The 13,661-nt window shown below is 38.4% G+C and overlaps 1 protein-coding gene across 1 annotated transcript in view; it reads left to right on the top strand.

The window, feature by feature from the left end:
* ccdc172 (coiled-coil domain containing 172) overlaps positions 1-2,971 on the top strand; it is a 63,068-nt gene extending 60,097 nt beyond the window's left edge. Inside the window, exon 8 of the mRNA XM_059948078.1 lies at positions 1,267-2,971. Coding sequence (XP_059804061.1) covers positions 1,267-1,314 — 48 coding nt within the window. The 3' untranslated portion in view covers positions 1,315-2,971. The remainder of the gene's footprint in view (positions 1-1,266) is intronic.
* The last annotated feature ends 10,690 nt before the right edge of the window (positions 2,972-13,661 follow it).

Consider the following 13,661-nt stretch of genomic DNA (forward strand, 5'->3'; position numbering starts at 1 on the left):
TAAATCAAAGTATTGAGTATAAGTGTTGGAATGTTATGGTGAGGTTGTATAAGATATTGGTGAGGCCAAGTTTGGAGTATTGTGTGCAGTTTAGTCAGTTTTGGATATTAATAAGGTTGAAAGAGTGCAGAGGTGGTTTACAAGGATGTTACCAGGACTTGAGAAACTGAGTTACAGAGAAAGGTTGAATAGGTTAGGACCTTATTCCCTGAAGCATAGAAGAATGAGGGAGATTTGATAGAAGTATATAAAATTATGATGGGTATAGATACAGTGAATGCAAGCGGGTTTTTTCCACTGAGGCTAGGGAAGAAAAAAAACCAGAGGACATTGGTTAAGAGTGAAGAGGGAAAAGTTTAATCGGAACATTAGGGGGAGCTGCTTCACACAGAGTGGTGGGAGTGTGGAATGAGCTGCCAATTGAAGTGGTGAATGCAGGCTCACTTTTAACATTGAAGAAAAACTTGGACAGGTACATGGATGAGAGGGGTTTGGAGGGATATGGTCTAGGTGCAGGTCAGTGGGACTAGGCAGAAAAATGGTTCGGCAGAGCCAAGAAGGGCCAAAAGGCCTGTTTCTGTGCTGTTACGTTCTATGGTTCTAAAGTTGGTCTCCCTCCCAATTTAGGACTTTAATTTGAAGACCAGTCGTATTTTTTCCATTATATCTTGAAACTAATTGAATTATGGCCACTCTAATAGAAGCTATCATTACACCCAACACTACCACCCCACCATTTCTGTACCCAGATGATTAATTTGCCCCACACTTAAATAGCACATTTATATGAATACAATAGTAATCTTGCATCAAACCATAGCCCAAATTCTACTACCTTATGTTTCATGAATAATTTGTTAAACTTCCATGAAGCTATAATATGAATACCATTACATACAAAACAAAGCATTGTTAGTAAGTGAAAATTCTATCTCATTTTATTCATATGCTGATCAAATTTTCAACTCTGGTTCAGTTTTCAGCATGCGTTGTACATTAAAAAAGAACTTTCTTGTCACATCTGGTGACACTAAAATGTTTCTATGTTTGCTTTCTGTAATTACAAAAGTAAGAAATGTGGTGGTACTTGCAGTGTTTCAGTGGCCATTTATTCTTTGCTGTGACCCGTGGGTCAAATCATCATTTAGGAAGGTAATAGATAGTAAGCTGCTCTGGATCATTTGGTGAAACGAATGGGAATGATCAATGCTGCGGGACATAAGAGAAAACTAGCAAAATCTATAATATCCCACTATGTATTTTCAGAAACTATCACAGGACAACCATCCACAGAACAAGTCTCATATCTCATAATGGACTGCATCTGATTCTGCAAGCACTGTGAAATGATCAAAAAACATACTGGAAGACACATTGTGAATAATTTGAGATTCTAAATATGAACACAGTTTTCAAAATTAAATTTAACATGCTGTTACAGTTCTTTTTCATTCACATTGTGATTATTAGTTAAAGATTATATACAATGACTTCTTTCTTTATTTTTCAAAGCATGGGCTTGGCCACAATCAAAAATATACTTTAGTTTACAGTAAGAAAATTGCTGTTAGATGTGTTTGCCTTGCCTCCTAGCTGAATTACTAAAGAGTCTCTTATTACATATCTCAAAATGTAGCCTGGTCAGTTTTCTCAAGCAGAAAATTATAGCAGTATTGAGGGATATTATTCTGGATTTTAATTCTGGTTCCGCTCACAGATTAATTCATGATAATATTATGTTTTATGTGCAGAAGTAAGTTCAGAAGTAAATTAGTTAATAGGACTGATTTCAACCCACTTCTGCTTCCCCAGAGAACACAGTGGGGAAATGTATGTTCAAGGGCTTTATGTATCTTTGAGACTATGTATCCCTTCATAAAAATACATAAGGACTTGGCCTCTACTGCTGACCTAGCATAAGGTTAAACCTGGTCTGGGTGGAGAAGAACACATTCAAATAAATGAGGCAAGTTAATAAATGGGAAATTATACAGTATGTAGTTTTTATTTATTAGTTTCAATGTTTTTAATTGATCCCTAGAGTGTGAAAGTGGTTTTGTGCATTTTAAAGTCTGGAGTGTTACTAACTGAATGTCAAAGGCATTCATTCACAGTACAGCTGGCACTTCTGACTCATGCCTTGACTTTCAGGGACAGAACCTCACTGAAGGACAAGACAGTTCTGTGAATGAAGCAGACTGCCTGTGCTGAGACAGTGTCTATGCTATGCTGAATCAGATAAAGTTTGTCACATGAAGGCCTTTTCTAATCCTGCCCATTCTTGGAAAATGAAGCTACTTAATCCCATTTTACAGCTCTAGGTTCAGAGTCCAGAAGGTACACATCCAAGTATTCTTTAAAACTGATAAAAATTTCTGTATCAAACTTTCAAGCAGTGTGTTTTAAACACCTGTCATCCTCTGAATGACTTTCTCCTTAACCACAACTACACATGCCCCTACCATCTGCTAATCCCATCTATATCCCTCTGATAAGGGAGATATATCATTCCCATTTAGTCTATATAGGGCCCTCATAATTTCATACATTCAAAACTTCAAATTATAACAGGAGTTAAGCTAGTTTTTATAGTATGGTGTTCACTTCCCTACTGTGGCTGATTTGTTCTGGTCAAATTCTGTTCTATCTATGTCTTCTGAAATAGTCTTAGGTTTGTTTATAATTTCAGCTAGATCAAAGTGTTGGCTGTAGAGATGAAAGAAACGTGCACATTTGTGTGGATTAGTTACACAATTAACATTAACAGCAAGAGAAAGATACATCAAATATCAATATCAAAATTAGAACTGTTACTTTCTATCAGATAGCATTAACTGCTTATTGTTGGGTATCAAGAGGGTAGAAAGCCTCAGCTAAGAAAGAGAAATTTAAATATATAAATATTAATGTATCTTTCATATTTTCATTAACTAATAATAATGTAATTTGATAAAATAAACAATTATGCTGAAATTATTAATTGTCTTAATTATCTTTCGGTTCTGGGCATGATTTATTTACTGATCATTTTTAATATAAATTTTAGTATTCTGAATAATCAGTATTGTTATTCAGGGAAGAATTATCCCTATTTGGTGACATCCACAAGAAAGATAATTTCCTGAGGCTTAAAACAGCAGGAGTATACCTGCAGAATTACATTTTGGGGAATAAATGTTTATGGTGCAAAACTACTTTTCTAATCTATTCATTTTTGACTTGGTGCACATTTCAGCACCTACAAGGCTTCAGTTCTATTTGTCTTAAAGTCTTAATGAGTTTTTCCTTAGCATTTTTGTATTTTATTTTAAACATTTCACATCCAAAACATTAAAACATCCATACTATGCTTGATAGGGACTTCAATCATATGTGCATATTTTAATATTTCTGTTTACTGTTGCTGTGATCGAGCTGATACTTTAAACTGCTATACTTTGCCTCTGCAACTTAAATTATGCTGTTTCTCTCTTATTACTCAATAGTACTTCAGCTTGATTTGCATGATCCTTTATTTATTCCATTGAATGTATTCTTAATCCATCTGAACTTGTTACTTTATATATTTATACTTGTGCATGTTCTTTGAAAGTTTTATTTTTTTTTCTGCTGGAACGTTCATAAACATTTTTCTTCAATCTATGTAATTCATGTCTGATTAAAGTAACTGCCCATTTGTACTTTCGTATCTCTTCGCATAATAAACTGCACTTTTGTCTTTCATCTCATCCATTTTTTGGTCTGGTAATCCTTAATTAGATAGTTCACAAATTTAGCATCATTGGCCAATTTTTAATGCATTGTTCATTAGCTGATGAGAATACTTTCAAGAAAATGTGAATTCTTACAGAGATTCTGTTCGTAGTTGTAATCTATTCATATTATTAAATATAATTAAATTTGAGTAATAATAATTTCCTCTATCCTGATTTGCGATTACTCATTTAAAGGACTCAATCAATACATTCCATTCTGAAGTGGTAATGGATTGAAGGCAATATGGACAATATTCAATGTTCACTATTTTAATTGATAGAGTTAAAAGTAGAAAGCCTTCTATACATTCCAAGATTCAGACCCAATGTTGGTGTAGGTTTATTATTCTCACATATTCCAGGTTACAGTAAAATGTTATTGTTTTGCATATGATGTAAACAGGTCACGTTGTCAGTCATTACACTGAGGTCATATGAAGAAAGCAGAATATAGTTAAACTGCAGTTACAGAAAAATCGCAGTACAGGCAAACAAAGGGCAAGGGCCATTATGAGGTAAAATAGGTGATCAACAGTTGATTTTTAATGAATAAAAGTGTGATAACAGTGTGATAGAAGCTGTCCTTGAGCCTGGTGGTAAGTGCTTTTAGACTAGGGTTCCCAACTTCGGGTCCAAGAACCCCTTGGTTGATGACATAACGATTCAGGAAGAGCATCTTACCCTCTGCCATTAATGTCTGAGTGGATATTGAACCCATGAACACTACTTTTTTTATTTCTGTTTTTGTCCTTTGTTTAACTATTTAATTCAAGGATTCAAAGTGGATTTATTATTAGACTATGTATAAATTAAACAACCTTGAGATTTGCTTGCTCACAAGGTAGCCTTGAAGCAAGAAACCCAAAAGAACCCAAGAGAAATAAAAACACAAATCATGCGAACAATTGAAATACATACATATATTACTGTAGTTTGCAGTATTTTTCAATTATTGTGTATTGCATTGTACTGCTGCCACAAAGACAACAAATTTTACGACTTATGCGGGTGATATTAAACCTGATTCTGATTCTGCTGACAGAGCCCCTGTTTCAGAATTTGGTAATTTCTGCCCAGTGGAGGGGGAGCAGAGGGAGTATCTTGGATGGGTGGGGTCTCTGATTATGCTGTCTGTTTTACTGAAAGTGTGATGTGTAGACAGTCCATAGAACAGTTAGATAGAAGCTATCCTTGAGTAGGATGGTATGTGATTTCATGTTTTGTCTGTGTATGGGACAACATAGGAGAGAACAGAGAATAACTGGGATGGGAGAGGTCCTTGAAATGTTGGCTGCTGTCTTGAGGTAGTGTGGAGTGTAGACAGAGTCTGTGGAAGGGAGGCTGATGTGCTGAGCTGTGTCCACAACTCTCTTTAGGTCTCTTAATGGCAGTGCAGTTGCATTCAAGCTGTGATATGCCTGAATGCTTTCTGTAGTGCATTTGTAAAAATCAGTGAGGGTTATTGGAGTCATTCTGATTTTCCTGCGACTTCCAAGGAAGTAGAGGCACCAGTGTACTTTCTTGACTGTTAGACTACACTTGGAATATTGTGTTCTGTTCTGGTCACCTTATAAAAGGAAGGATGTGGAAGCTTTAGAAAGGTTGTGGAGGAGATTCACCAGTATGCTGTCTGGATTAGAGAGCATATCTTGCGAGGATAGGTTAAGCAAGTTAGGGCTTTTATTTTTGGAGATAGGAGGATGAAAGGTGACTTGATAGAGGTATATAGTTGATAAAAGGCAAAGATTGAGTGGACAGCCAAAAACTTTTTTCTCAAGGCCGAATTGCCTAATACAAGGGGCATAATTTTATGGTGATTGGAAGAAAATCTAAGAAGGATGTCAGAGGTAAGTTTTTTTTAACAGATAGTGGTGAAGGCAGATATCTAAGGGTTAGATAGCCACATGGCTGATAGGAAATTGAGGCCTATGTAGGATGAAGGGTTAGATTAATCTTAGAGTAAGTTGTAAGGCTGGCATAACATTGTGGTCTGAAGAGCCTGTATTGTGTTGTTATGTTCTATATTCTATCCACAAGGCTGGACCTGGATTAGTGATAATATTTGTGGGGTGTATAGGAATATGGAATTTGTAATTAGTTCAGCCAAGATCCTACTGAAAGGCAGGCCAGGTTTGTATTTTGTATGTTTGTACATAAGTTAGCAGTGCTCAGAATCAGAATCAAAACCTGGTTTAATATCACCAAATTGGGTCCCTGCAGAACATGATCTGTTCTGCTGGGATGTCTACTAGGAACAGAGACTATTAGGAATAGAGGGCTATGAGTAACACTAGGTAATTTCTAAAGCAAGGACATGTTCAGCACAGCATTGTGGGCTGAAGAGCCTGTATTGTGCTGTAGGTTTTCTTCATGTTATATTGTTTTTGCAGAGCAGCAACTTGAATTTAGTTCCATTCCTGTACAGTCTGCTGCTTGAACTAAACCTGCAAGAAAGTGAAAATTGATCTCAAATCTCAAACTTAACGGGGAGTATAAAACTAGAGGGCATAGTTTTAAGGTGAGGGGAGAGATTAAAAGTAACTAGTGTTGCAACTCCTAATGGTTGCTGGTTAGTAAATGGAACAAGTTGGCAGCCAAAGCATAGCAGTGGGTACAGTTACAATGTTTAAAAGACATTTAGACAGTTACATGGATAGCAAAGCCCAGGAGAGATATGGACCAAATGCAGGCAAATGGGCCTAGCTCAGATGTATATCCTGGTCAGCATAGTGAGTGGTGTGATAGAGTAGGAGGGGCCAGAGGAGGAGGTGTTGCATTGCTTATCCGAGAAAATCTTATGGCGGTGCTTTGGAAGGATAGATTAGAGAACTCCTCTAGGGAGGCCATTTGGGTGGAATTGAAGAATGGGAAAGGTGCAGTAACACTGATAGGAGTGTATTATAGGCCACCTAATGGGGCGCATGAGTTGGAAGAGCAAATGTGTAAGGAGATAGCAGATATTTGTAGTAAACACAAGGTGGTGATTGTGGGAGATTTTAATTTTCCACACGTAGACTGGGAAGCTCATTCTGTAAAAGGGCTGGATGGTATAGAGTTTGTGAAATGTGTGCAGGATAGTTTTTTGCAACAATACATAGAAGTACCGACTAGAGATGGGGCAGTGTTGGATCTCCTGTTAGGGAATGCGATAGGTCAGCTGACAGATGTATGTGTTGGGGAACACTTCGGGTCCAGTGATCACAATAGCATTAGCTTCAATATAATTATGGAGAAGGACAGGACTGGACCTAGAGTTGAGATTTTTGATTGGAGAAAGGCTAACTTTGAGGGGATGCGAAGGGATTTAGAGAGAGTGGATTGGGTCAAGTTGTTTTATGGGAAGGATGTAATAGAGAAATGGAGGTCATTTAAGGGTAAAATTATGAGGGTACAGAATCTTTATGTTCTTGTTAGGGTGAAAGGAAAGGTTAAAGGTTTGGGAGCACCATGGTTTTCAAGGGATATTAGAAATTTGGTTCAGAAAAAGAGGGATGTCTACAATAGATATAGGCAGCATGGAGTAAAGGAATTGTTCGAGGAATATAAAGAATGTAAAAGGAATCTTAAGAAAGAGATTAGAAAAGCTAAAAGAAGATACGAGGTTGGTTTGGCAAATAAGGTGAAAGTAAATCCGAAAGGTTTCTACAGTTATATTAAAAGCAAGAGGATAGTGAGGGATAAAATTGGCCCCTTAGAGAATCAGAGTGGTCAGCTATGTGTGGAACCGAAGGAGATGGGAGAGATTTTGAATGATTTCTTCTCTTCGGTATTCACTAAGGAGAAGGACATTGAATTGTCTAAGGTGTGGGAAACAAGTAAGGAAGTTATAGAACCTATGACAATTAAAGAGGTGGAGGTACTGGCACTTTTAAGAAATTTAAAAGTGGATAAATCTCCGGGTCCTGACAGGATATTCCCCAGGACCTTGAGGGAAGTTTGTGTAGAAATAGCAGGAGCTCTGACGGAGATCTTTAATATGTCATTAGAAACGGGGATTGTGCCGGAGGATTGGCGTATTGCTCATGTGGTTCCATTGTTTAAAAAGGGTTCTAGAAGGAAGCCTAGCAATTATAGACCTGTCAGTTTGACATCAGTGGTGGGTAAATTAATGGAAAGTATTCTTAGAGATAGTATTTATAATTATCTGGATAGACGGGATCTGATTAGAAGTAGCCAGCATGGATTTGTGCGTGGAAGGTCATGTTTGACAAACCTTATTGAATTTTTTGAAGAAGTTACGAGGGTAAGGCAGTGGATGTAGTCTATATGGACTTCAGCAAAGCCTTTGACAAAGTTCCACATGGAAGTTTAGTTAAGAAGGTTCAGTCGTTAGGTATTAATGCTGGAGTAATAAAATGGATTCAACAGTGGCTAGATGGGAGATGCCAGAGAGTAGTGGTGGATAATTGTTTATCGGGATGGAGGCCGGTGACTAGCGGGGTGCCTCAGGGATCTGTTTTGGGCCCAATGTTGTTTGTAATACACATAAATGATCTGGATGATGGGGTGGTAAATTGGATTAGTAAGTATGCCGATGATACTAAGGTAGGAGGTGTTGTGGATAATGAGGTGAATTTTCAAAGCTTGCAGGGAGATTTATGCCGGTTAGAAGAATGGGCTGAACTTTGGCAGATGGAGTTTAATGCTGAGAAGTGTGAGGTTCTACATTTTGGCAGGAATAATCCAAATAGAACATACAGAGTAAATGGTAGGGCATTGAGGAATGCAGAGGAACAGAGAGATCTAGGAATAACTGTGCATAGTTCCCTGAAAGTGGAGTCTCATGTAGATAGGGTGGTGAAGAGGGCTTTTGGAACGCTGGCCTTTATAAATCAAAGCATTGAGTACAGAAGTTGGGATGTAATGCTAAAGTTGTACAAGGCATTGGTAAGGCCAAATTTGGAATATTGTGTGCAGTTCTGGTCACCGAATTATAGGAAAGATATCAATAAATTAGAGAGAGTGCAGAGACGATTTACTAGGATGTTACCTGGGTTTCAGCAATTAAGTTACAGAGAAAGGTTGAACAAGTTAGGTCTCTATTCATTGGAGTGTAGAAGGTTGAGGGGGGATTTGATCGAGGTATTTAAAATTTTGAGAGGGATAGATGGAGTTGACGTGAACAGGCTGTTTCCATTGAGAGTAGGGGAGATTCAAACTAGAGGACATGATTTGAGAGTTAGGGGGCAGAAGTTTAAAGGAAACACGAGGGGGTATTTCTTTACTCAAAGAGTGATAGCTGTGTGGAATGAGCTTCCTGTAGAAGTAGTAGAGGCCAGTTCAGTTGTGTCATTTAAGGTAAAATTGGATAGGTATATGGACAGGAAAGGAGTGGAGGGTTATGGGCTGAGTGCGGGTAGGTGGGACTAGGTGAGATTAAGGGTTCGGCACGGACTAGGAGGGCCAAGATGGCCTGTTTCTGTGCTGTGATTGTTATATGGTTATAATACTGAGGGTACAACAGAACACATAGCAGGAGGCCAACATGTAAGATATCCAACTGAACTTTATCAATAACTACCATTGTACAAAATGTGAAGTTCTCCCATGTGGGAATGGCTGAGTGACATTGGAACAACACTCAGTCCTGCTGAAAGATCTCGACTTGAAAAATTGACTATACTCTTTTCATGCCTGGTCTGCTGAGTTCCTCCAGCATTTTGTGTGTATAGCTATTAACTACTACAACAGTGAGTTGAATGGAAGGGCTTGATTCTCTGCTGTATGATTCTATTTGTGCCCATCTGTCACAATCACTAATTTCTAGCACAAATTTATTTATAAGATTTATGCAATCAGCTTCCAGAAATGAAAGCCATTGTAAAGTGCACATTAATATGACAAAACAATTTTATGGTATTGCATTTAAGGCACCTGGTGTTTTTTATCAACCGCACAACATGCCAATTTGTATATTTTCATTAATGTGATTCCCATGTAAGTAGTCATCTCACTTAGTTAGGCATCTTCATCTCTGGATGCCCAAAGGTCCAATGTACAACTTTTCAGGCTTCAACTCAGTGTGCTGTTTAAAAGGAAGGTTTTCACTCAGGCACTTTTTCATAATAACACTATGGTTATAAAATAGACCCATTCAGCCATGTTTCTTGAAGACAAAGCTAGCCAAGATTGGCCTCAACTATTCACCATTATCTGCTGTAAATACAGACTACTGCAGCTTACTCAGTTACACTTCCTCCCATACTGCCCTCTGTAAGGACATTAAACCTTTCTCTCAATTCCCTGTCTCAGCCACATCTGTTTTCAAGATGAAGCTTTCTGCTATAAGGCCTCTGAAATGACATCATTCTTAAAGAAATGAGAATTCCCTCTGCCATAGTCAATGGATTTATTCAATTTCCTGCATTTCTGTCACCCCCTCTTCATCTAGCCTATTTATCTTTCCTGCATCTGCAGAAACACTTTTATTATTGATTTTTCTTATGTATTTCCATCTGTCATCTATCAGCATATGTTTCATGCCTTCCTCTCACTTCTATATATTGGCTATCTTTTCATTGCTCTTATCAATTATGATGTAGGGAAAACAAAACCTCAACCTCCACAGATACTCCTGACCTTTTTAGTTCTTCTAGCTGTTTTTTTTAGCTTCTGCAGGCTTTGGACTTGCAACACTTCTGTGAGTTCAATTGTTGGATAATTACTTCTTACAGACGCTCTTCACATTTGTTATATCTGTGAAGGTTTTCCATTTATCCTTAAACAGCTATGTTTTTGATGTAAGTCAGATCACAAAATATATACTTAAGTGAGTTCATTCTAACTAAGCCTTCAGATGTTGATAGAGAGCCAGAGTCATGATTTGAAGGCTGACCATTTTAATCCAATGCTTCCTTCAGTAAATTTTATCCTGCTGTCAACTTGGGTTTTTTGCCTCTTTTTCTGTTCTTGTAAACCCATACAATTATTAATCAGGATGCTTCACAATTCTTGCAGATTTTCGGTAAGCCAACATGAAATATAACATGCAAGTGCAAATTTAGATTGTTTCACCATAAGACTGATCCATTGCCTCCCAATAGGTGTCCACAGTAATTCATACATTTCATATGATTACTGGTTGGTATATTTCTTGGTTTTCTGCCACTTCACTATCAGCTAAGACCTGTCAAAGGTATTCTCTCACCTGATATTGGCTCGTGTTGAAAGTAACTTTGAATTTCTTGACATGCCAAATTCTATTACAGGAAGCATGATCACTGATCACGTTGTTTATTGTCATTTAACTATATTTATTTATACCGTCAAATGAGACAACATTTCTCCAAGCCAGGATGTAAAGCACTGTAGTAAACATAACACACATAATGCATAATAACTTATGAAAGTAAGGATGAAATCTAAAGCTAGATTACATATAAATTAACACACTGAAGTTCATAGATTAAATATTGCAAGGTGCACAACAGATTAACCAGTGGCACTTTGAATGTGAAAATGGTAAGGAGTTCTGAAGCCTAATGGCTTGGGAGAAGAAATTGTTACTCATCCTGACCATTTTTTGTTTTTATGCATTGGAGTCTCCTGCTTGATGGTAGAAAGTCAAAGTGGGTGCTGGATGGATGGGTGTTTTGAGCCCCTCATCTTAGAAAAGATGTGCTGGTATTGGAGAAGGTCCAGAGGAGATGCACAAGGATGATTCCAGGGTTATCATATGAAGAACGTCTGATGGCTCTGGGTATGTACTTGCTGGAATACAGTAGGATGAGGGGGGATCTCTTTGAAACATTTTGAGTTATGAAAGGCCTGGACCAAGTAGATGTGGAAAGGATGTTTCCCATGGTGGGAAAGTCTAGGACAAGAGGGCACAGCCTTGGGATAGAGCGGCACCCTTTCAAAATAGAGATATGGAAAAATTTCTTTAGCCAAGGGGTGGTGAATTTGTGGAATTTGTTGCCACATGCAGTTGTGGAGGCCAGGTCGTTGGGTGTATTTAAGGCAGGGATTGATAGGTTTTTGATTGGACATGACATCAAAGATTATGGAGAGAAGACTGGGAACTGGGGTTAAGGAAGAGATAGAAAAAACGGATCAGCCATGATTGGATGGCAGATTAGATTCAATGGGCCAGATGGCCTAATTCTGCTCCTATGTCTTGTAGTCTTATGGTGTGATCCTTAATAATACTAAGGGCCCTGCGTATGGAGTGCTCCACATAAATGTCCCTCATGGATGGTAGAAGACCCCTCTAAGCCTCATATACCATAATGAGTTAATGACCAATAAAAAGTGGAAATACTTCATAGCAGTATGTTTTGTAAATATCAGATAAAATGGTATATATTCTAAACGTAAGTGCAATCTTCATTCCCCATCTGTTGGCCCCCCCACTTAAATGACTAAAATTTCAGGTATAGAAGGATACATGTCTACAGAAGGTGGTGTTGGTTCTTTTCAGCTTCTTCCCTCTGTTGGTGGTGAGACTAAAGCAGGGGTGTCAAGCTCATTTTAGGTCACGGCCGGATTGAGAAAAATGCGACTTCATGCGGGCCGGATCAGTTGTGCATGCGCACGTGCTCCCACAGCTTTAGTTGCCTTCATTTTTTCAACCTGCTCTCATGTGTCTCAGTCTCTGCTATATCTAAAATTGTTTCACTTTACGAATTCCGTTTTTTATTAAGCAGATTGCCTAGCAAGCATTCTTTTTATGATTGGTATTAACTTACAGATGTAGATTACAAGAAAGTGGGCAACGAGAAAGAAACGATGCTATTTCAGCTAAGATTGTTTTGGGAGCTATACCTTTTCCATTAATAAACCGTTTGAAATCAAGCATTAGCAAACACAAATGTAGACCTAACGCAGGGGTGTCAAACTCAAATACACAGTGGGCCAAAATTAAAAAATCGGTACAAGTCGAGGGCCAGACTGGTTCAGCGTTTATTGCAAAATTATTGAAATGAATTTATTACACATATTAACCTGGAACTAACAAAGCTTAGGTTATTGCTTACAAAAACAACATTGGACATTAAATAAATAAAAAATCAGTTGCATTTATTTCTTATGGCTTTATCTGCAGCTTTTCCGGAGTAATTTCTAATGAAAACATTTTTCCACAGGCCAACACTCTGTGATTCACACTTGTCTAAGCCAGATACTTGGCATCTCATCTTGGATGCAAGTTCATCAATGTTTGGAGTCAGGCTCTGAGCTGAGGAAATCCTCAGAATTGAGTGAAGGTGTTCATCAGAAAGACGACTCCTGTGTGATGTTTTGTTTATCTTCATCAAAGAGAACAGTTGTTCACACAGATATGTGCTGCCAAACATAGAGAGCATTTTGAGCAGCTTTGAGTACGTAGCTGGGGCATTGTGTCGGGAATGAAACGTAGAAACTGTGCAGCGCCCACGGAGTCATACTTTGCCTTGAGTGTGTCACAACATTGGAGTTCAATCAGCTCCATTTGTATGTTGGTTGGTGCGCTTTCCACGTCAGCTGCAAATGGATTACTGAGCAGTTCAAACCTGCTTTTTTGGGCTTCAAAGTCGGCAAATTGCCGTGTGAAGTCGGCACTAAGTTTTTCAGCAAACTTTGCACGTGGGAACACTGCGGTAGAAACCTGCTCTTTCATAGTTTGGCAACACGGAAAATGGCTCAAGTTTTCTTGCTGCATCTGCATCTCCCACAGGCGCAGCTTGGTTTTAAAAGCCCTCACTGCAGCGTACATGTCTGTGATCACACGACCCTGCCCCTGAAGCTGCAGGTTGAGCGCATTGAGATGGCTCGTGATGTCACACAGAAACGCCATTTCACAAAGCAACTTTTTATCCCGGAGCTCTGTTGTGTCTTTCCCATTGCTTTCCATGAACTGACAAATCTCCTCACGCAACTCGAAACATCTTTTCAGCACTTTTCCTTGGCTTAACCATCGCACCTCTGTGT

This window comes from Hypanus sabinus, chromosome 22 (assembly GCF_030144855.1).
Source record: "Hypanus sabinus isolate sHypSab1 chromosome 22, sHypSab1.hap1, whole genome shotgun sequence".
Classification (NCBI taxonomy): Eukaryota; Metazoa; Chordata; class Chondrichthyes; order Myliobatiformes; family Dasyatidae; genus Hypanus; species Hypanus sabinus.